The sequence below is a fragment of the Monodon monoceros genome, unplaced genomic scaffold (assembly GCF_005190385.1).
Source record: "Monodon monoceros isolate NGI ecotype Baffin Bay Population unplaced genomic scaffold, NGI_Narwhal_1 Super_Scaffold_16, whole genome shotgun sequence".
In the NCBI taxonomy this organism is placed as follows: Eukaryota; Metazoa; Chordata; class Mammalia; order Artiodactyla; family Monodontidae; genus Monodon; species Monodon monoceros.
In genome coordinates, this window is record NW_021703772.1 from 12,990,735 (window position 1) to 13,014,556 (window position 23,822).

Below are 23,822 nucleotides of genomic sequence, written 5' to 3' on the forward strand. Positions count from 1 at the left end.
TCTGGACTGAGCAGAAGAGGTTGAAGCCAGGTTGTAGGAAATTAAAGCTGGGACGGGAGACATGAAATGGAGGCAGCAGGCAAACACTCACTTGAATGGTTTGGCCATAAAAAGGAAGTGGAAAATCATGGCTGGGTGTAGAGTCAAGAATTTTTTTTTCTGAAACATCAATGGACAATTTTATTATCATTTATATTTAATGATCATAAATAAAGCATGGTTTAGAAGCCAAAGTGAGTTCTGCAGGCTTCAAGTGAGATTATCACTCAACCACAGAAGGACCACTCTGAGGCAATGTTTTAATTTCCTAGGTTTGAAATTTCTCTTAGACAAAAGCTCAGTCAAGTTTCTTTGACAATAGCTTGCCTCATTTTGACATAGCTCTCTTGTTAATCATAGCTAAGTGGTTAATAACTTATTAATCAGAGAATGAAAGAGGCAACTCTGAGATTCAGAATGTGAATCTGAATGTAAAGAGAATAATACTTTGCTTCAGCTCTGATCCTTCTGTTGGGGGCTGCTAACATCTAAATTCTGTCCCAGCTTCTGAGTTCTTGGAAATCTAGATTTCTTATTTGTGTTATGGGAACAAAACCCACATTTGAATTATCCACCCATAGCAATGTGTGTGGATCTACGGTTGGACAACACACGGATGCCCCCAATCTCTACTTTCTGACTCTTTCTACTGTTTTTCTATCCTTTTTCTTTCTTGACTTAATTATATCAGTTCCATCTGTAACAAGGAAATAGATGCAAAAAATTTCAAGTGATATTTTATTGAATATAACTGCAACCTGACCAGAAGAAAAGGTAGGGGAAAGTATTCTTTCTACCTTCACTTGTCAGAAGACTATTACAGACTTTTGCATTTGAAATTTTTCCTTTAAGTTCAGCTGTTCTGGGTATACCTGGCTAGGCAGGATATTCTGCTTCAAAATCCATGTTACTAACCCTCCTTCCTCCCCTCTTAGATTCTTTACAGTATTTTTACTCCTTTCATTTGGGAATAGCAATAGCCCAGATTCTTCAGCTGATTGGTTATTCTACCAGGAGTGGAACGTTTAATTAACCTAGCTCCCATCAACTAACAATAATGAGTTGGCTTCAACTGAGAAACACCATGCACCACTAAAGACACTTCATTAAATTCATAATTGCCATCCATTTCCTGAATTCTGAAAACTGATATTTTTGAAAATTAAAAAAGTTTTTCAAGTATTTTATAACTTAAACCCATTTTTACCTGGAAACACATGCATTTAAGACCACCAGTTACATAGTAATAGCTCTCTGGATTTCTGCAGTGCTTTTTCACCAAGGAGGTTAAATGACTTGAATGTGTTCTTATTCTCTTGACTATTTGAGTTCAATAATGCACAATGTTAAACAGTAGAATTCCTTCTTTAAAATGTTAGTCTCTATTATTTCTTCTGAAAAAACATGCATCTTTCTATCTCCAAATGTTGAGAAATGACCAATTTTCTCAGCTATTCGTTTGTTCAGGAACTGGTGACAATTTAACATCTACAAAATGGTCCACATTTAAATGCTTTATGGCTATATTCTTTATATCCTTCCCCTAATAAATCTGCCTAGAATGAAATGGGCATTCTTTTAAACAGGACATTTAAGAACAAAAGCAATGAATTCAGCATTCAGCATAGTTCCTTTTTTGGCTGAATGACTATATTGATTTCAGTGTAGAATTTTCTAAGTTGTAGGATCCGATTTTTTTTTTTTTATTTAATAGTCAAACATTTCTCTTATGGCTTTTGTTTCCTCAAGTGCAATAGCCCTCTGCCTATGAATTCAACAAATTCAGTAAATACTTACCACGTATCAACTTTGGGGAAGACTGCATTGAACCAAGTGCTACATGAAAAAAAATGATGAAAAGATATGGCCCTTGATCTCCCTAGCCATATGTCTTAATGGGGAATAAGACAGAGAAAAAAAACCTCTACAGTAGGTCAGGATAAGACACATACCATTACAGATGTATAAAGTGCTCCCAGAGTTTGAAGGAGAGATTATATGTAAACAACAGCACAAAACAACTCGATGAAGAAGGAGGTGGAATATAAACGGGGATCCAAGCTTTAGACTTTGTTTTATGGAGTTACTGGGGAAGTCCTTTCAGCAAGGGAGAGCAAGGTCAGACAGAAAGCTTCAGAAACAGGAAATGGCCATTTGTTTGGGGATCTACAGCTCATTCGGTAATCCAAAGATGCATCAAACAACAGAGAAGGAAGAGATTCACAGTTTGAGCACTTAATATTCTCATCTGAAAAGCGAGAAAACTATGGCATTAAGAGATGAACTGACTTATCCAAAGTCTCAAAGCTTCTAAATGGTTGAGCCAAGATGAAAAGCATCTCTTGTGATATCCAGGCCCTGTCCAAACCTTCTAGATCATATTAAAATGTAGGACAAATGCAAGGAACTATGATATGACTGATAGGAACCTCTTGTACCTAATATTTAATTACTCATAGATGTCAAACTGTTGAAAACACATGATGTCAAATACAAATCAGAAATTGAATTTCCTGTTTGAGGTAATTCAACAGAAGAAAAAGAAATCAGCCCTAGTACATTGAATACAAACTGAGGAAATCTTGGTTTTAAAAAAAACAGACTAGCGTAGCTTTATGTCTGAATTGAAAATGTTTCTGAATTATTTCAATCTAAAGCAGGGAGGTTCTTCTTAATGGAGAAAATTGCTGATTAAATTGCTGACGAGAAATTGCACTTAAAGATTCAGCAGCCAGAGAACATAAACACAGGGGATAAACACGTCTGCCTGCATCAATCAAAGACAGCTGCAGTCTACCCCGAGAAAGGTGAGCAATTATTTATGAAATTATGTCTTCTTCAGTGATTCTATGTTGCAATCCTAAGAGAAATTGAATGAGGAAAGCAGACAGTGTCATGGTCCCAATTAACTAAGGAGTCACATGCATTTTCAAAATCAAGGGATTTTACTTATACACTATTTAACCTCATCATCCTAAAAAAATTTTTTAGCTTTAAAAAATAATAATAGTTAAATAGGCCAGCATGATCTTGAAGCACTGTGTATGTGTGTGTGTGTGTGTGTGTGTTTTAAAGATGGGCGTCTGATTTTGCCAAGTACACACTAACACAAATCTAAAGAGACAAGAGGTGATGCCAAGAGGCATTTTGCGTAGGGCTCTTTTGGAGCTTTTGTTGTTTTACTAGATCAGTTTCTAGGTTAGTGATGCTAGGGCTCTCATTGCCTTTGGGCACTGGCTGATTTTTTATTTTTTTCTTATGCACGGAGTGTTTTTTTCTCTTGGGGTAGCCCTGGGCCACCAAGACACTGCTTAATTATGGACAAGATTCAAGGATCTGTGGACAAAAGCCCTATATCCCTGGAGGATGAATCATCTATTTGGTAGCTCAGTATTGCAAACCTCTCAGACCAAAGGAATGTGCCCATACATCCTTAAGTTATGCTTAAAAGCATTAGGAACACTCACAGTCTCTTTGCCCAGGTCATTTAATTGTGAGGCCCACTGGGCAGACCACATGCCTTCAGGGGCAGCTCAGAAGCCTGAGGTCCAGAAAAATCCCCTCGCAGTGACTAGGATATTCCAAAGTGAATTTTGGAGGGTTCTGAAAAGGATTTCCAGCCCCTTCCTAAGTTGATGACAACCACTAAGTGGTCCATGCTATTTAGGTACAGATCCAGGTTTCTTTGATCCAGCAGATATCTCTGGGAGTGATAACAGTATGAGCCATTAGAGTTTTTGATGGTAACTGGTATATTTTAATGGCAATTGGGAGGGGAAAGAAATTAGGGAGACTGGTCAAGTCTAGATAAAGTATCATTAAGACCAGAAACTCTGAAGCCAAATAAACTGGGTTCAAGTCTCAGATTTACTCCCTATGTGACCCTGGGTAAGCTGTGCCTCCGTTTCTCCCATCTTTAAAATAGCAGCGTTAATATCACCTGCTTCCACGTATTGCTATGGGGGTGGAATACAAGCAAAATGCTTAGAACGGTGTCTGGCAGAGAGTAAATGGCATAAAAGTAAGTATTGACATATGCTCCTATTGTTACGGAAGCATTCTGAAGGAAAAGCTTGGGGCTGCATTCTTTCCCCAGGACCTTACCACTACTTCTTGGATGAATTCCACTCTGGGCTTAGTTGGACTTGAAATTGTTTCTGAGGTAAACCTGTCTGAGGCAGAGGCATTTTCCAAGAACCTCATCACCTCATTTCCCCATTAGCATTGTCAGCTCTAACTACTGAGATCCTTGGCCCAGGCATGACAGTTAGACCTCCTCCTTGCTTTCATCATTCCTTCCAGCATCCCACAAGGAAGACTCCCATTCTCTTGTATTGCTCTCCTACATTGGCTAGATCATGGGGCTGGGTATCCTCTCTAAAGAGCACGCCCTTGTTCTGCATCATGGCTCCATCTGGGGGCTCCGCCCTGCTCTGGCTAGCCCTCCCACTTAAATGACCTGGACCCATCTAAACAGACCTCTGGGGTTAAAAACTGCTGTTGGCCTGAGTCTCAAGTTCCCCTGCCTGTCTGAAGAACAGAAACAACTCCTGTCTGAAGTAGTTATTACCAGTGGTTCTCAAATCGAAGTGTTGAGAAATTCTGATGAAGTAAATTACACAGACCTAGATGAAGGTTGTAAGTAAGAACAAGAATGGACATTATTCACACATTGCCCACCATGTGATACAAGGTTAAACTCTCAAGGTCTCCAGAAGAATCTTGAGGTAGTGAAATACTTCTCCCTGCTGATCCAACCAGATGACCCTGACGGTTTATTTGCAAGATGCCAACTAATCAGTAGCTTACTTAAGGAAAGGAAACAACATTCACTCATTTCAAGTTATCTGAGTTTGACTTTTTCCCCTTCCTCTTCTTTCTCTTATACAAATTCTGTTTTTGACTTTGTTAGATGAAAGCAATGTGTTATAGGTTTCTCTTGCACACAAGTAAATGGTGTTGCTAATATTTAGCAGTACAGCCCTGAGTTACTGTTAGATAATAGGCATAAATACTACTGGGGATTGTCCTTAAAAAGTCATGATCCCAGGTCCAACCTCCAGGATTTCTCACTGAACAGGTCAATCTCTGATAAAGCCCAGGAATCTGTATTTTTAACAACAGGCAGGTGAATATAATGCAGGAGGTCCTTTGCCTGCTGTGGTTTGTTTTTTTTTGGTTTTAAAATTTTTTTTTTCTTGGCTGCATTGGGTCTTTGTTGCTGCCCGTGGGCTTTCTCTAGTAGCAGCTAGCGAGCGGGAGCTATTCTTCGCTGCGGTGCGCAGGCTTCTCATTGCAGTGGCTTCTCTTGTTGCGGAGCACGGGCTCTAGGTGCGCGGGCTCAGCAGTTGTGGTGCTCGGACTCAGTTGCTCTGGGACATGTTGGATCTTCCCCGACCAGAGCTCGAACCCTTATCCCCTGCATTGGCAGGCAGATTCTTAACCACTGTGCCACCAGGGAAGCCCCGCCCACTCTGCTTTGAGTGACCCAAGGATGTTCCCTGGAGCATGTCCCCAGCGTCCTGGCCTGACAGCATCCTCATAACCCAGGTGCAGGCTCAATTTTCCTTCTGAGCTACTAGAAGGAGTCTTGCTAAGGCAGAAACCAGTCTGAGGCCACAGTGTGGGGCTCTGAGCAGGAAGGCAAGCAATAAACAGCAGGAAAAGAACCTGACAAGAGTCATGGTTTTATTTAAGAAATTTAGCAGAACCTATAGGCCTTGGTCTTGCCTTGGTCTCTTCAGTTATTCTGGGTGTAGCTCAAGTCCTAAATGCCTTTGAAGGATCTGTGTGTTCCAGAGGTTCAGTATCCTGCCTCCCCCCAACTCTGGCCAGGTGGCTTCTAGTCACCACACACCCAGAAGTTCTGCTCAAATTCAATATGCTTGGAGGTGGGCAGTCACAGGCTGAAGGCTCACCCATTCCCCACAGCAAATGAAAGATCCAGACTCCTGGGTTCTCTTCCCTGCCCATCCCCATTGCTTTTCTGTCCTACCCACTCCTTGTCAGTTTCTGCTTTCATAGGAATAAAAAGGAGAGAAAATAAAGTCCTTAGCTAGTGCGTTTGCTAGATTTTACTGAAAAAACTTATTTTCAATAGGCTAAACAAAAAGTGTAAGTTCTCCTAAAATAAAGTAACATTCGTTCCATGTTTCCCAGGACAGCTTAGTTCTTGGGAAGTGAATATCCCTGACCATCTCAGACATGAATCCAAGAACTTCATCCAACTTAGTAAATGGATTCAAGTGGCATTTGGAAGTCAAGGTCACAAAGTCCCTACCCTGAAGTCACACACTTTAGATAGATGAGAGGCTCCGCAGACAAGTTTCTTGGTCCACAACTGATTAATGGTGTGATAATACAATACAATAAGGAAAAGCATGAAAGGAGAATAGGAAAGAAGGGGAGGGTGCATCAACAGAGCTACCTGGAAGAAAGAGACGAGGCAGGAAAACCATGAGAAACAGACAGAAGAATTTAAGTGAACTTAAATGGTAGATCTGTAGAGGGTTAGTCAGCTATACAACCTCAAATAGCCCTCCTGAAGACACCCCAGTATCACAGTTAATCTATCAATGCTGCACTGCTACTAAAAATGACAGGACAATCATAGCCACCCCTGTGTGAGGCCTCCCCTATTCAGGTCACCTTGATGGACACTTCATGTGCATTAGCACATAGTACACACACAGTGATGATCACAACGGTGACCCTGAATCATAAAGACGGCTAAGTGATGTTAGCATACCCTTCCTTTTTCCTAAAAGTGGGATACTATAAACATACAGAAATATGTTTTAAGAGATTTCCTTCCAAAATCATCATTTTTTCAATTTAAAATTATTTTTTAATTAAATTGGTAAGAGTAAGTTGGCTCAGTTGCTTCACCAGCAATGCCTAATATTTTAGGCATCGCTGGACCTCAAGTTACATGAAAACTGAGACAGGTATGTGTGTGAGGGCATGGAGGGCATGGGGTAATTTTTTGGTTTTATTTTGTTTGTTTGATGGTTGTTTTGGGTTGTTGTCTTTGTGTTTGGTTTTTTTTGCTGCTGCTGTTTCTTAAGCAAGTGAATGGAAAGGCAAAGTTTACAACTGATTCCCAACTGTGTTTCATCAGTCCTATAGGACACATTTATATCTATAATTGTAAAAATGTAACATAACATCTCAAAGTCTTAAATAGGAGTCTTTTTAAAGGGCTGAAAGATTTAACAGCAGAAAATTGTGTATCTCCATTAATGTGGAATATTATTGAGTATGATGAAGGTCTTTGGCAATGCCAACCCATAATTTATATATATATATATATATATATATACACATATATATATATATATATATATATATGGCAATACCAGATAAGTGAGCTTGCATCTTTTTTTCCCTTTGATCCTTCTTTGGCCCTACTGTGTTTTGGTGCTTCTTCTCTGGTTCTCTGTGTACCTTTGTATGTGCTTCATATGTTGGCACCTATATTTGTTTATATGTCCATTTGACCTTATGTGTGCATTGTGTGTGTGTGTGTATTTTTCTTGGTGCCTCAGTTTTTTAATTAGTCTTTTCTCTTTGATGTTTCATGTTTCTTTCTTTTTTTAATTTTCTCTTTACCATTTTCCACTTTTAACTTTTCTATCACATTCTCTCTCTCAAGTATATTATAACATTTAATTATATCCTTCATTATGCCTTGTACATTTTCATAGAAACATACATTCATGCATTTATATTAAATAGAGGCTAAACTTTATTTTTAAAATATTTCTTATCTGATGGGATGAAAGAGTTTTTTCTCACTTGATTCTGGCTAATAATTTCTATGATTCATGGCTCTTGATTTATTAAAATAAAATAATTTCATGGCCCATCATGAAATCTTTAGGTATTCTAAAGATTCCAATCAAAGGATATATAAAATAAAAATGTGTAAAAGGAAGATAAAAATTATAGGTAGAAAATTATCATTTGAGTCTCCAATTCACCACAAAACATATTTGTACTTCACCTACTTCTCATATAGACACAGAAATTTACAGCAATAAAATACAAGTTGATCACTTCTTACATGCCTTATGTCCTCTATCTCTCTGCACAAATTAAAAAAATATTAATAATAACCAATTCAAATAAATTTATTATCATTAGTATACTCATATACAGTTAAACAACATAATAATGTCACATCAACTAGGAAAAACCTGCTTCCTAGAACAATTAATATGGAGGCTGTATTTAGAAAATGGTGAAGCAAAATGAAATTGATTCATGGTCTACCACTATTGTCTTATTTTATCTCTTTCCTATTTTGCAATCCCCATCAATAATTATAAGCCTTTAAGATGTGAAATTATTAAATTAGGTGTATCTTTTATAGGTTATTAAAAATAAAAGTTGAAGGGATAAATTTTATTTGACATAGGTTTTTCAATTAAAGTGGAAATATTATATTTGCTTTGAATTGAATACCAGAAAACTCGAAAAATTGACATTTCCAGTAAACCTAGAGGGGTATGGAGCACAGAAATACCAGTCTTACTTTTATCTCTGAAATGTAAAAAAAAATGCCAAATGTGACTCAGGGGTCATGAATGTTATACTACTTCCTATCACTTATCTTGTCCCTTTGTTATCAGCAGGTATCTACGAATCCTATCTGTCAAGAGTGAAGGGGATAGTTGTATCACCGAGTGTACTGCAGCAGTAATTGTAGGTTAACTTTCAATTATCAACAATTTTGGATCTACATTTTGGATTACAGGAAGATTCTGAGAGCCCCTATGATTTTGTCAACATCAGATAGTGTTTTTCTATTTTCTTCCAGAGTCAAAAGTAAATGGCATTGGATTATTCATTAGAAACACTATGTGCATTTTTCCTCCCTTCCATTTGTGTAAAGTAAAATATTGGAATTCATATAACCCAGGGCATGACCTTCCTCTGAAGGGTTGATACACAGTTAATAGCCCATGGGAAGGAATTTAATCCTTGGATCCCTAAAAAGCTATAAAGAGCCTAGATCACTTCTCCATGTACAAGCTTGGTTTTAGAAGCACACAAAGCTCATTTTGGAGTCGAATGGAGAAGTCTGTGACATATAGCACATAGAGTGATTCTAACAGATGGATTTTTCTTGAAATAACTTCATTAGTTAATCACTTTTTTTTACATATACTTTTTCTAGCTAACTGGTATAGCTGCCAGCTGGAGCTGCTAAGAATCCTCCAAAGAAACTGGTAGGTAGGGAGAATATTGGCTAATTTCACCAATTCTTGGATGAAACTTCTACTAATTTCATACTAACCATCACGTATTTTGAGAGTAAAATCTTTTCCTTTATTTTTTTTTCAACTTTTTCCAAAAACTTACTTATCTGTGTTTAAACCAAATCAATCATATGGAAAAAACTTTCAATTTTAATAAATTGTCTAGATCCGAGTTTCCCATACTTGACACTATTGACATTGTGGATGAGATAATCCTTTTTTTTTCTGTTCTTTGCTTTTGTTTTTTTTAATTTTTGTAGCAGGTTGTCCTGTGCATTGTAGGCTGTTGAGGAGCATCCCTGATCTCTACCCACTTGATGTCAGTAGCATCCCCAGTTGTGACAACCAAAGATGTCTCCAGACATTGCTGAATGTCCCTGGGGGCAAAATCACCCCAGCTGAGAACCACCACTCTAGAAATAGGAGGTTCCTAGTTTTAATTCAATTTTTAAAATAATTTAAAAAATATTTTAGTGTATTCATGTATGTATTTAACTCGAGGTATGTCTAAAATATGAGAAGTTTTTGCCTTTCAGTCAGGTAAATGAAATGTTTTTATTGGGGAGGGAGGGAGTAGAATTATTTAAGTGGTTAATGCTTTCATAAATCTCTCTGGTTAAAGAGAAAAAAAGACAAGATAAATGGCTTTCAACTACCAATGAATATTAATTATCTAAGGAGTGTCATCGTCATCTTCATCAGACATGTTGAAGAGTTCTTTTCCTTTAAAGAAGGTCCTCAATGTAACTGTATGAGTAGAATAATAAAATCCTGTGGTGGGATCATTTGAGATGTAAGTGATTAATTTTCAGCTTAGATGCCCTAAGGCATTTTTAAATAAAGGAAAGCAGTGTAATTTAATGAAATGAACATTGAGAAAACTGGGATCTGTTTTGACTTTACGATATCATTAGGCAGTGATTTGGGGCTCACAAAAGGATTAGCCATTCAGATAGAGACATTCCCTGGCCTTTGAAATTCAGGGGTAAATATAATGTTCCCCTCCTACTTATGACTTAGTGATCTTTCTGTAATTTATATATTGATGGATATAGGAAGAGTACCATGGGAATAAGATGCTAATTACCAAGGGTTTTAAAAGGGAAATAGTGAGCCTATTCTAGTTTAGCAGGAAAGTAAGAATGTAACAACATGAAGTGTGTGGAAAGAATCATTCATTGTTTTTTAAAAAAGTAATGATTCTATTCGAATTGCTTTCTTTGCAGCAAAGGCTTTCTAATACAGATTTGCTCAAGCAGGCTCTTAATACAAGATAATTTTAACACTTAACCAATTCCATGTTTGAATGTATAATTTCCCCCCCAAATCGAGACATGTACCTAAAAATTTTATAGTGATCTGTTTCCTTTGTTAGATTTCCCAGAGCCCCTGAAGAATTTAGATCTTACACTTTATTTTAAATTTAAAACTGATTCTTTTTAATATGTTATATTGTGCAGACCATCACTTTTAGTCCTCTCGGAATGCATTATCTCCTATTTTTTTTCTTTTTGGTTTCTTAAAAGTATGACACAAATTTATTACTTTACAATTCTAGAAGGCAGAAGTCTGAAATGGGTTTCACTTGCCTAAAATGAAGCCTGTAGGCCGGGCTGCCATTCCTTCTGAAGGCTCTAGGGGAGCATCTGTTCCCTTGACTATTCAATCTTCTAGAGGTTTCCTGATTTCTTGGCTCATGGCCCCCTCCTCCATCTTCAAAACCCGGAGGGGCAGCATCTTCATCTCTCTGACTCAGACTGCCCTGCCTCTGTCTTTCACTTTTAAGGACCCATGAGAACGCACTGTTTCCTTGGATATGGCAAAAGCAAAATCACACATCTTGAGATTTCAACTCAAAGGACCAAATATCACTACTACGTGCCTTATCTGTACATCATGGGGTTCACTGCCCTCAAGTCACAAACGAAAGCGTCTGTGCACTTACTTTCTGCAGGTTCTTTAGGGCGGCGGCCACTGGACGACTTCCTCAGCAGGCTGCGTCCCGAGGTAAAGAGGCTGGTTAGTTCCTCCAAAGGACTCGTGGGTGTTCTGGACCGGGAACCGCTTGGAGCCGACCCGTAGGTATTGACCGAGGCATTGACCATCTTGCTCCCATCTTGCGACACCGGTCTGGGGGTCAAATGAGGCACTGATGGAGAGCTCCTGGAGAGGCTGCCTGAATGCACGGCGTCGTAGGGCGGGGGCCTTTTGAGGCTGAGCGGGGTCAGGGACCTGCCCATGCTGACGGGTGACGGAGAGGCAGAGTGACTTTTGGGGTAGCCGTGGGGAGACTGCGTTCGGTATAGAGTGGAAGGCGGGGGAGGGGACGAGGAGAGAACCGAGGCAGCAGGAACGGGTCCCAGGGCTCCGGCCTGGTCTTTCTCCAGTTTAGGGTGGCAGGAGGCCTGGGACGGCAAGGAGGATGGTGACGCCCCGGCCTGCTGTTTCATGTAAGACACGTTTTCCAACACAGGAAGCTTTGTGACCTCCAGGGGTGTGAGCGGAGACTCATCGGAGTTGGGGGAGCACTGCACAGGGGCCGGGGGGAACACCAGCAGCGGGGGTCTATGAGAAAGCAGGTTGGGAAAGGGCGGAGGGATGTCACAGAGCAAACCCTTTGGGGTACATGGCACTGAGGACTTGGCCGAGTCCAAGTCAGGCACCGTGGGAGTAGCACACTGCGAAGAACAACTGTGATGGTCAAGGTCACACTTTGAATCTTGGCCTAAGTCGTCAAAAATGGGGTATTTCATTTCTTCGTAGACGGCCTCACTCTGGTCGTCGTCGTCTTTCCGGAAGTCTCTGAGAATGTTCCCCACCATCTCAATGTACACGGGTTCCTCCTCCTCGGGGCCCCCTGAGGGGCTGCTGACCTGGGAGAGGGAGGGGTCCCGAGGGAGTGAGGTCCTCCGGGGCACGTGCTTCTTGACATACGTTTCGTCAAAAGATGTGCTGAGCTGAGTGTTTGGATTCCGTTTTGGTTTTGGAGGAGGAATCTTCTTTGAATATTCATCACTGTGGGGTCTTGGCTTGGCTGACACTAAAAGAAGAAGGAGAAAAAAGAAAACGTAAAACAGATGAGTACCACAGGGAAGCTTTCAAATATGACTTTCAGGTGGATTTACTGCTCTAAACATTTGAGGGGACGGGTAATGCTGCGTTTCAAGCTGGAGACATAGACTACAAATCCAACAAAAGTCAAACATTTCCATATTTAGAAAAATATGATGCAAGAACAGTAGTAATATGTATCTTCAAACTAATATAAATAATCCAACACGGATAAATGCATTAAGACCAGGACTTACTCATCCCTCTGTCTTAGAATTCCTAAATAGAAACTTCAGATGGCACAATTGGATAAAAACAATCACACATTTCATAAAAATCAACTTCTAAGAATTCAGCAACAAAGAAACTTAGGGGAAAAAATCTAGAGTTTCTATTAGTACAAATGGTTACAAAAATACCATGGGGACTGAGCCCTTTAAATGATGTGGCTATTACACATGATCACATCTTGCTTTTATTTGGGGTAAAAATGTTCCAGTCTGCTAGACTTAATCTCTGTCTTGGTTCAGATAAATAACTTTTATACAGATGGGTCTGATTCTTCAGGGGAAATTGATGTGAACATTTTATGAGGCTAGACAAGTTAATCTCCACATCTCCAGGTATTGTTGATTATGGTGTATTTGTTTTAGTTCATAAGATCTCTTATGATATCCCAAATGCTGTCTTGGAATGAATTTATTGCCCTGACACATCAGAACCCCCTGGAGAGTTTTACAAGAGAATAATCCAGAGAATGATGTGTAAGCTTCAAGAATAACTTCTGAAAACTCACAACAGATATGCATACAAGTACACCCCACAGCCCCCCTTGTAATGGAACATAAACTTCTGACTCCATCTAGTAGGTTGGAACAGGCTGGCAACATGTCTGTGACTGCAATCAATTGTTTAGCAGGCAGGGAAAGTACTGGAGTCCTGATATTATCTCATTGTGCTGATATATGATTACAATGATTAGCATTTTTACGCAATGTGGCAGAATGTAGTTGCTTGTGGTAAGTGGTAGCATATAATGTAAGTTGACGGTATAGCTTATAGGTGTACACCTATGAGAAAAGAACAGGCTTCTCTATAATTTGCAGCTTGAAGGGAGGGGACGTCTCAAGGCGCAAACCAGGAAACACCCCAAATTTTCTGGGTTTTTTTTTTTCAACTAGCAAAACTTATGACATAGGAGCTTTTCTAAAACTTACTATTGGAGAAGCAAGTGCTTAAAGATTAGTTAGGTGGCTGCTTTATGCATCAATCATGCCTTCAGAGAAAGAGAACCCATCAAATATTCTAGCAGTGGCTGTATCTTTTGCTTCTCTAGGTCATTCCTGCTTTCAAATATTCTACTCCATTGTACCCATGGTGATGGTTTCACTCACTACAATCAAGCAGCTTGTTGAAGGGAAGTTTCTTAATGTATGTCAACTTTTCCTTAACTTACAATAGGAAAAAACTAGATGCCATTTTACAGGGGGACGATACAGCAGTAGAGCCTTTTAGTGTCAAAAGGGAAAAGCCTAGGGACATAATGGAATGAAAACTATCCAGATAATTCTTTAGGCGGGACCCAAAGTGACCAATAGCTCTTCTCTATATCTCCTACCGGTCATACATTTTTATTGGTTTTGAAATCTACCATGTATGTTAATTTTCATATGATTCAAATAGATCATCAGACTACATACAAAAATTGGAGCCCAAATAAAGTAAACCCATAAATTAATGAGTGAGATTGACTTAGAACTGGAGGGACTTTGAAAGAGCCAGGACCTAGAACAAAAGTCCATCCAGATTATTCTTCTGAAGCTTGTTTTCTGCCATGCTCCACCTCAGTGTGTCATCCTAGGCTAAGTAACTCACACTCTAGGAATATGTGCCACTGACTATTGAGTTCTAGGAGCTGGATGGTGTGGGAAGTAGCAAGGTGTTCTGTAAATGGAGAGTTAACCAAAAGTTAGGAATGAATGTGTGTCCATGAGATGGATAACTTCATTATATGCTTAAAATTATACTTAGAATAAGATTTTCATTTTTCTCTGGTTCCTAAATTATAATTCACTGCCGTTTTCTTTGACCCTTCCCTAAACATAGACTTGGGTTGTTGTACGGACAGAAATAACAGGACAGGCAGAGCCCAAGCCTAGGTAGAAACACTGCATTGAAGGAAGACCATAACCCAGGATTCCCAGGAAGTTAGAGATCAGTGGTAGAGCTGACAGTAACATGATATTCAGGGAAGCAGCAGCCTCTTCCCTGGAACCAACATCCCTCTTCCCACATAGAATAGAAGGTGGCCTTTGGAATAGGCAAGACCAATGTTTGGGTTGCGCTCAGAATATGCAACTTTGTTTGCCAAAAGATCAGAAAAAAATGAAATAAAGACCCGCCATATCTATGAAATGTGGAAGAAAGAAATAGGTTCTATTCTAGAGCACAACATAGTTAGAATTAAGGTAACTATTCATTATGAAGAAATTGTGATAATTTATTTGAACTGTTAGGACAACTTCAGTACCAAACCAAGTACAGGTATTATCTGACGAGTGGGATTAAGTATAATATGTGACTCTTATGATGACTCTGAGGTAATCGAAATTGACAGTTGCTATGGACTGAACTGTGTCCCCTCCACAAATTCATATGTTGAAGTCCTAACCCCCAATGTGATGTTATTTGGAGGTAGATCCTTTGAGAGATAATTGGGTCATGAGGTCATGAGGGCTGGGTCCTCATGATGGATGAGATTAGTGCCCTTATAAGAGGTCACTGGGGTATCTTCGTTGTCTTATTCTCTCCACCATGTGAGGACATAGTGAGAAGGTTGCCATCTGCAAGGCAGTAAGAGAATTCTCCCCAGAAACTGATTATGTTGGCACCTTGATCTTGGACTTCTGGCCTCAAGAACTATGAGAAAATATATGTCTGTTGTTTAAGCCACCCAGTCTGTGGAATTTTGTTATGTCAGCTTGAGATGACATAGACAAGAGAATACTGATTGAGCCCTATGTAAAGACCCTATAAAGCTAACTCCTGAGCACCCACTTTTTCATCCTCTGGCACTGTAATACTTTAATAAGCTTTGCTACTTGAAGAATTAATTTAACTCTTTCCCAGTCTTTTCAATGTAACCAGCACCTTCCCTTGCCCGGTACCTCCTCACCCCTGAAGCCACATCACAGAAAGCATATTACAGCTGAATACAGAGATGCTGATCCCAGGTACACCCAGGAGCATCCTTCCACCACACTGCCTGTCATTCTGATTCTTCTTAATCTGATGCTCCAACTTCTGATTCGTGCCAAGGCACATGCCATATTATTTAATTAGACCCATTTTCTAGATGCTCTTTGTTTTCTGTAGTTGTTTGCTTTGGCATATAGACTCCCTGCTCCACTAGGTTTTGTATGTTCTGCTGCCCACCATCAGAAGCAGTTCTCCAGCCAACCTTGCCCAGCAAATCCTTCATTATCTGGGCAAGCTTCTTCCCTCTCCCCTTCCTTGTGTGGTGAAAAGAGCCTAATGCAGGCAGATTCATATAATTCAAACACATTTTGTTTCCTGCTCCTCTTCCTTTGTATGAATACAAATTTAAAATGAGAGAACTGAGGATTATTTAGTGAGTAAAGCAATAAGTAAATTACAGTCAATCGGGATGAATAAACAGATTCATTCCTTCAATATTGGGAGACTTTTCTTCCAGGCAATATCTGGTTCCCATTCCACATCCTCCTTGCAATCTCATGGCTCTCTCTGAAAAGTCAGAGGAGGGAATAATTTCATCTCTAATGAAATGATTTTTCTCTGCATTTGCGACATCATCTGGTTTCACCTTATTCCATGTATTGAGTAAATATGAAATTTTGTTTCAACTGTCATATCTGCTTTGTTTGTTTTTTGTTTACCCAAATGAGAAAAAGTCTGAAATTTTTAGCAACTTTGCCTCATGATTTATTCTAGTTTAACATCACCCTGGGGAATTAAAAATTAAGGGAAAACTCATGTTTCAAAAGTTATTTCTTTACAAGGTGCTTAAAAATAGTCTTGATCTACATACATAGGTGCTGAACTACTGCTAATAAAAGACAATAAAAATTGCATTGCAAATTTCAACACTTAACCAAATTCAACCACAACAAAAAGGTGATTTTTATTGCTCTTAAATGAATTTTAAATCATTACTAATAAGTCCAAAGATAGAAGCAATAATCCCTGTTCAGCTCCAGAACACAAATTTCATGCTTAAAATAGTATAATGACAGTAGCATTGAATAAGCAGAAAGTGACATTTTTGAAATGAAATATCTGAGCACAAAGGTAATGCATGGCTTTCAGTCATGCCCAGATGATCTGCCTTTCAGAGTTAATTTTGGAAATCTGCCATGTCCCTTGTCAAGCTATCCTTCTGAAATAATATTTTCCTTATTAAAAAAAAAAAGTGTACTATAAAACCAGGCTTTGGTGTCTGTGAATATTCTTGACCCAAGAAGTGAAAAAAGAGACAACATCACAGGTGGGTATTTCCCCTGATGGAAAGTCTCTTTGGTCACAGACTCCCAGAATTTGAAGGACTCTTAGAGATTATCCAACCCAAACTCCATATATCACTGATGAAGAAATATAAATGCCTTATCAACTACTTTAAAAAAACCTCATAATGTCAATTCAATCTTTTATGACTTTTAAAACAAAGGAAAGAAATAAGGGGGGAAAGCTCTGTAATTCATTATTTTGTATATGGCATAAAGTATCATTTTAAAAGGTCTTCTCACCCATGCTTATAGTGGTATTATCGCATGGCCTGGTTACAGAGGTATACTTAAAGAGATCTGGTTATAGAGATATATTTAAATATGTAATTCAAACTGGGAAATTAGAGTCCAGTGAACAGGAGTAACGGCCACACTCTGTGATACTGAACTGGCTGATTCTAGAAAGTGAGAGGCACATTTCCCACTTTCAGCAGAATCGTGCTCACAATAACTCTCTTTTCACAACTCACAACTCCAGAGGTTTGAGCAATATTTTTATTTTCAGTCACAAGCCCCATAATGCCATCCACAAAATTGTTCTTTTCCTATTTTATTTTAGTTTTTAAATTAAGGTGTCTGTAAAGGGAGAGGAGTTACAGATACCCTTGGTCTGCTTACAGTGGGACCAAGAAAGTGTGATAATGTGCAAAGAGGGTCAGATTTGGAATTGTAGTATCTGTGCTGTAATACCATCCTGGATCTGCTAGCAATGAAAACACAGAATTTAGATCAAAGTGTGGATGGAAACAGTGTAAGACATGGGACTGGATCAACACTATGGTCTTAAAGTTGAGTGGGAATGAAAAAGCCTTAGCTTAAATTAGATACAGGGCATTTCTTATGAACAAGAAAAGATGACTCAAAGGACAGATTTAAGCACTCAGAGAGCAAAACTAAGAACCACAGAGAACCAAAACTGGGGGAAGCTGGGCCCTAATCAATAAATTCTGCTCCCGAATAGGGAGAACTGGGCACATGTGCACAACTGGATTTCCGAATTGGTATAAACCAGTGACTTCTATGTGACTCCCCTCTCTCAAGCTCCTACTTTTTTTTTTTTGCAGTACTCGGGCCTCTCACTGTTGTGGCCTCTTCCGTTGCGGAGCACAGGCTCCGGACGCGCAGGCTCAGCGGCCATGGCTCACGGGCCCAGCCACTCCGTGGCATGTGGGATCTTCCCGAACTGGGGCACGAACCCGTGTCCCCTGCATCGGCAGGCGGACTCTCAACCACTGCGCCACCAGGGAAGCCCGCTCCTACTTTTTTGAACAAGACTGTACCCTGCAGTTTTCCTGCTCCTGACCTGCCAGTCTATGTCAGGTTTTGTAGGGCAGATAAATTGTACTTTTAGTTCAAAGACCTTTGCATATGAGGAATTTCACTCAACATGCCACATGGGCATGATTTAGATGATGAAATCCTGGATTTCAAGCTGATGGTGTAATGCAATGAAACTTTTGGGCAATATTTGCCTACTGGAAATATTGGGACTTGAAGGCAAGTTGTGATAGACAGTCTTCCAAGGGAGCCACCCTTAATTCCGTCCTTCCTTCCTTGTGTGTTTTCCACCTTTCCATAGGTGGTCTATGTCCCTTTCCTCAAATCAGGGCAGGCCTTGTGACTTACCTTGACCAACAGAATGTGGCGGAAGTGACATTCTGAGTCTTGAATTTAAGAGAACCGACAGCTTTCACTTCCTCTATCTGAAAAGCCAATTGCCATGTAAAACCTCTTAGACCAAAAAGCTATGAAGAAACTCAACCTAGTTTTGCTAAGAGGCCACACGGAGGAGAAAGACAGCCCAGGAATGTGAGTAAAGCCTTGTTGGACCTTCTAACCCATCCCGCCTGCCAGCTGAATACAGCCAAATGAGAGACCCCCAACCAATGACACATAGAGTAGAAGAACTACCTATACAAGCCAACTCAACTCACCAAACAATAAGTAATAAATTGTTACTGCTTTAAGCCATAGCATTTTGGGTCAGTTTATTGCACAGCATAGATAACTAAAAAAAAAATCCTAATATTAATTTCCTGTTTTGTGTAGCTATCTCACAGAAAATGCTATTGCTTTTTTCACAGAACTAGGGTACAGTGTGCACCCTGAGGAAACAGAAAGCATCCTACCAGAATAGGGAGATTAAAGAAGTAAGCTTGCCTTCTGAGTATTACAAAATCACCACAGGATGATTCAGAGAAGAGATATAAAAAGAGATTACATACTTTCTGGTCAAAAAGACTGGATTGAAATCAGAGGGAAGGTATTAACATATGTAAAGGAAGAACAAACAGAGGGGATCTTTTTAGCCACAAGGATTATAAAACCAGGAAACTCACAGAGCAAAAGATGGTGGACACTCACAGCAATGCCCAGGGGATCTGGTCCTCTGTTATATCCCTGTGTGGGGATGGCCCGAGCACGCTGATAGAAACTAAAGCTTTGACCTATATGACTCTTACGAGTCATTCCTTCTCTAAGTTCAGTTTCATCAAGAAACTTTTTAATAAGAGTGATTTCCAAAATATTACGCATATATTTCACATTAGAAACCAGCAAGGTGGAATTCTGGTTTCATACACTGCTATGGTCTGAATGTTTGTGTCCTCCCCACCCCCAAATTCATATAATGGAATCTTAACATTCAACGTCATGGTGTTAGAAGGTGGGCCTTTGGGAGGTAATTAGTTCATGAGTGTGGAGCCCTCATGAAGGAGAATAATGGCCCTATGAAAGAGACCCTACAGAGCTCCCCAGCCCCTTCTGCTATGTGAGGACATTGAAGAGGTCAGCAGTCTGCCGCCTGGAACCTGACCAGAACATGACCATGCTGGCACCCTGGTCAGGTACTTCCAGCCTCCAGAACTGTGAAAAAATCATTTCTGTTGCTTATAGGTCTGTGGTGTTTTGTTATAGCAGCCTAAAGAGAAACATGCACCCATCTCTTTTGAGCCTGGCCACTTTGACATCTTGGTTATTCTAGACATCTAAGGATGGAGTTTCTGAGTTTATAGATTAAAAGCCAATACTTTACCAGGGAAAATTCACCACAATAACACCATTGCATGGGAATCTGTCCAGACAGGCAGCCAGCATTCCTAAAGAGACATGACTCTATTTATAAAGTTGATCACAAATATCCAATTTGATATTTCCATCCCAGGGAAATAATCTTGTTTCCCAGTCTCCCCCTGCTCTAGTCATGGGATGCCCTTTAGACATAGCCCACTTGGAAAGAACAGAGAGTGGCTGTATTGCGGGCCTTTCCTTGGCTACACTACTGCAGCCTCTCAGACTCCACCTGCCATTCCAGACTTTACACAAGTTGAGAAGGAATAGAGAAAAGAACTGGAGGAAACGTATCCATCAGGGAGAAAGACCATCCTGCAGGGATGATCTCTGTCAGACAGGATGCTAAACTATTAGATTCCACAACTGACAAAAACTCTTTTCTTGATAAAACAGTAGTTGGGCTCTTGAACCTTCCTCTAGGCCTATTTATGCACTTCCCTGTAGAACCCACTATTTGTAATAATCCTGCCAAAGCCAGTTTACCCAGAAACCCCCACCCTCAATATCTGATCACCCTTGATATCTGATTGGGTTCCGCATCCTCCACCATACTCCCAGTGATGTCTGACCATCCTGGCCTGTCTTCAGCAAGAATCCTCTTCGGTCAGTTTAGCCAGAAATCCCCCCTCACCCTTGTGTTTCCTCTTAGTAATTTTCCATCCGATGACTCCCACCCTGCTTCCTAGCTCTAATAATTCCCACTTGCCCCGTAATGTATCTGGAATTGACCTCAGTTCTACACTGAGGTCTCTTTTCCCCTATTGCAATAGTCCTAAATAAAATCTAGTTTTACCATTTACTGTCCAGCTCTGGCTTTTGTTTGACATCCCTGAGTTATACATGGCTGGTTTCTTCCTAGTACTCAGATCTCAGCAAAAAAAAAAAAAAAAAAAATTCACTTCTTCAGAGAAGTCCTCCATGACCATCCAATCAGTACTTAATCACACTGGATATTTCTCTTGTTTGTTTCTCAGTTGGTTTATTATGTAAGCATAATGACGTAAATTTTTCAATTCTCTTTCTCATACATTCCTTCAGATATTCATCCTTCTTCCCTCCATTTTCAATGTGTTTTAATGGAAGTTGATCTCCTTAGAGTGTTTAGGTGTACTTAATCTTAAAGACTAGTCTTATTTTAAAAAACAACCTAAATAAAACTCTATGTCTACATTACTACAGGTTCCCCAAACCAAAAACTCTCTTGGTTTTATCTATGCATACCAATCACCTCCACATAGTGGCCAATCAAATGATACTTAGGAAGGCCAAGTCAGAGAAAGTAATACATATATTTAAAACTTAGGCATAGCTGAGTTATTAAACCACTGGTTATAACTCTTTATCCCTTTGCTCAAATATTTTGAAGCCAGAGAGAAAGGAAGAGAAAGGAAGTAAGCAAATAAGTTAACTTCCTGAGTCCTGAACGAAAAAAATGTGATAACAAAAAAGTAGCCATGGAAAATGCGTGATGCTGAGAACCCAATAGAAGCTCAGTTAATTTAGATTCAACCCAGTAGGATACAATGTTAAAGAAAACTAAGTTGGGAGAAAAATCCGATGAACGGTTGGAACATTTTCCCCTGTCCGTTGGGCAGTCAACTTTGTGGAAGCCAAATCCCTGCAGTTCCATAGATACAGTTTACTGAGGATTATCCTTTGTAAATCTGTTCTGGTTGAGATAGGAAGATAGAAATGTCTGTGATCTTTTAAAGTATCTGAGATCACAGAGGAAGCAGCATGAAATTACAGAACAATAAAACATTTCATTCAAGTTCACTGAAGTTGTGTTGATGTGTTCTAACGTCTGTAATGAAAATGTAGGAGGAAGAGGAAGAAGAAGCGGGGGGTAGGAAGAGGAGGAAAAAGAGAAGAAGAAGGAGGAGAATAAGAATAGTTACCCTGTATCAAATGCATTTTTTGGTATCAGGCAACGTGTTTTGGGGAGACTATTTTATTTAATACCTACAACATCCCTAGGAGGTAAATGCTATTATAAACCCTGTTTTATGGGCACTGAGATTACATTATAGAGAAATTAAATTACTTGCCCAAGTGGTAGAAACTGGCTTTGAACCCAGGTGATCTGACTCTAGTTGCCATACAGTCAAAGAATAATTTGCCTTTATAGATGATGATGCATTTTTGTTTTACAAATATATAGTTAAGGGGGTTTTAAACATTTTTTAAAAAACGGTACCAATACTCTTTCATGAATCCGATTAGCCTGAACTCCAATTCCAATTTAGTAGTTGTATAACCTTGGGAAAGTCAACTCTAACCTTTGAAAGCCTTGTTGAACTCAACTGTTAAGTGACTGTAATGATGCATGTTTGCAGGATGTTGTGAGGGTTTAAAAAGACACTGACCTGAAGTGTTTGGCATACTGCCTGGGCCATAGGAAGGGCTTAAAAAGTAAAGCCAATATCATTATCAATTATTATCAGTATTCATTAAAAATCTCTCTACATTGGAAGATATGTAATGAGAGCGTACGCTTTCATGCATACTTCACATTTATTTAGCACTGAGCTATCAAAATTAATGGTGCCAGTGCCCGCGAGCCTACCAGTTCTGGGAAACTGTAAAATGAGTGATTGCCTAAATAAATATAGATTTTATGTTCACTGAACTATGAGATCAATATTTCAGTTTCCTTTGGTATTAGGGTTATATCTTATGTATAGCCACATAATAGAAGTGAATTTATTTTGGAAGATGTAATCCTTCCTTTAGAGATATATAGGCTTTGGAATTTTCTGGGCATTATCATTTCGGCATTGGCACTCTTAGCTTCTTTTCATCTTAACTTTTTTAAAGATGTTTTTTCTTGAGTGAGTTTTAATTTAAAAATGCAATTAAACTCAAAGCAAAAGAGAAAATGTAGGATGGAAGTCACAGCACGTGTGTGGCAATGCAGAAAATTCAACAGATTAACACTTTTTATTCAAACTCTCCTTTTTCCAAACCACAGATATACCCTTTAGGTTTTGCAAAATGACATTAGGAGCTGTTTTCTGTGCTTCAAATTCAAGAAGAGTGTGACTGGATTCTAAAAAAAGAGAAAGAATATTTCTAAAAGATGAGGTGGCTCATCTCAAGGACATACTATTGTTTTATGCTCTATGCATGTAACGAGCATGTAGATTGCATAATATTTATGTCATTGAGTTTGGGATATTATAGATATTCCATTATCCCTGTGTAGTCTACCCTCCATTTTTGCAGACTGGGATTGGAAAAGGGAAAGGATTTCTTTTTGTTTGTGCACAATTTTTATTTAACCCTGATGACCCTATACTTCTTCTTTAGCACGTCCTTTGTACAAGTTCCATATTTACCTTTCTATAAATTCAAATGAGGAAAATGGTTGTATTTGGGACCAGATGGTATGACCCATGCCAGAAGTTCACTGACCAGGAGGAACAGATACTGGTCATTTTTGGTTCTGAATTCTTAAGGATCACTGAAAACACAGCACAGACTGAAGCAGCATTGGACAATGGGAGAGCATAAACATTGACTTTTGGACCTGAGGCTTCAGAAATCAGCTTTGCTCTCTTATTTCTCCTATTATTTGGCAATTCTGTTCAATCCACAGTAATTTCAGAGCTGGGGTTCCAAACAGGCAGGCCAACAGTGGGCCATGGGAAGCAGCATCCCAGAGGAGACTTTAGCCTTCCTCATCTTGGATAAATTCATGGGCTATATGTGAACCTAGCCTTTTATTACTCAGACAGTATGACGACTGCAGTTTCAGTTTTAGATTTAGGTTTGTTATCTTTTCTTTACAATAAAGTCATCAGGTTGACATGAATTCTGAACCTAAAATGTAAGAAAAGAGAGACATTATGGT

The 23,822-nt window shown here is 39.3% G+C and overlaps 1 protein-coding gene across 1 annotated transcript in view; it reads right to left on the reverse strand.

Moving 5' to 3' along the window:
• NYAP2 (neuronal tyrosine-phosphorylated phosphoinositide-3-kinase adaptor 2) overlaps window positions 1-23,822 on the reverse strand; it is a 204,186-nt gene that overhangs the window by 51,752 nt on the left and 128,612 nt on the right. Inside the window, exon 3 of the mRNA XM_029226104.1 lies at window positions 11,248-12,342. Within this exon, the coding sequence (XP_029081937.1) occupies window positions 11,248-12,342 (1,095 nt within the window). The remainder of the gene's footprint in view (window positions 1-11,247; window positions 12,343-23,822) is intronic.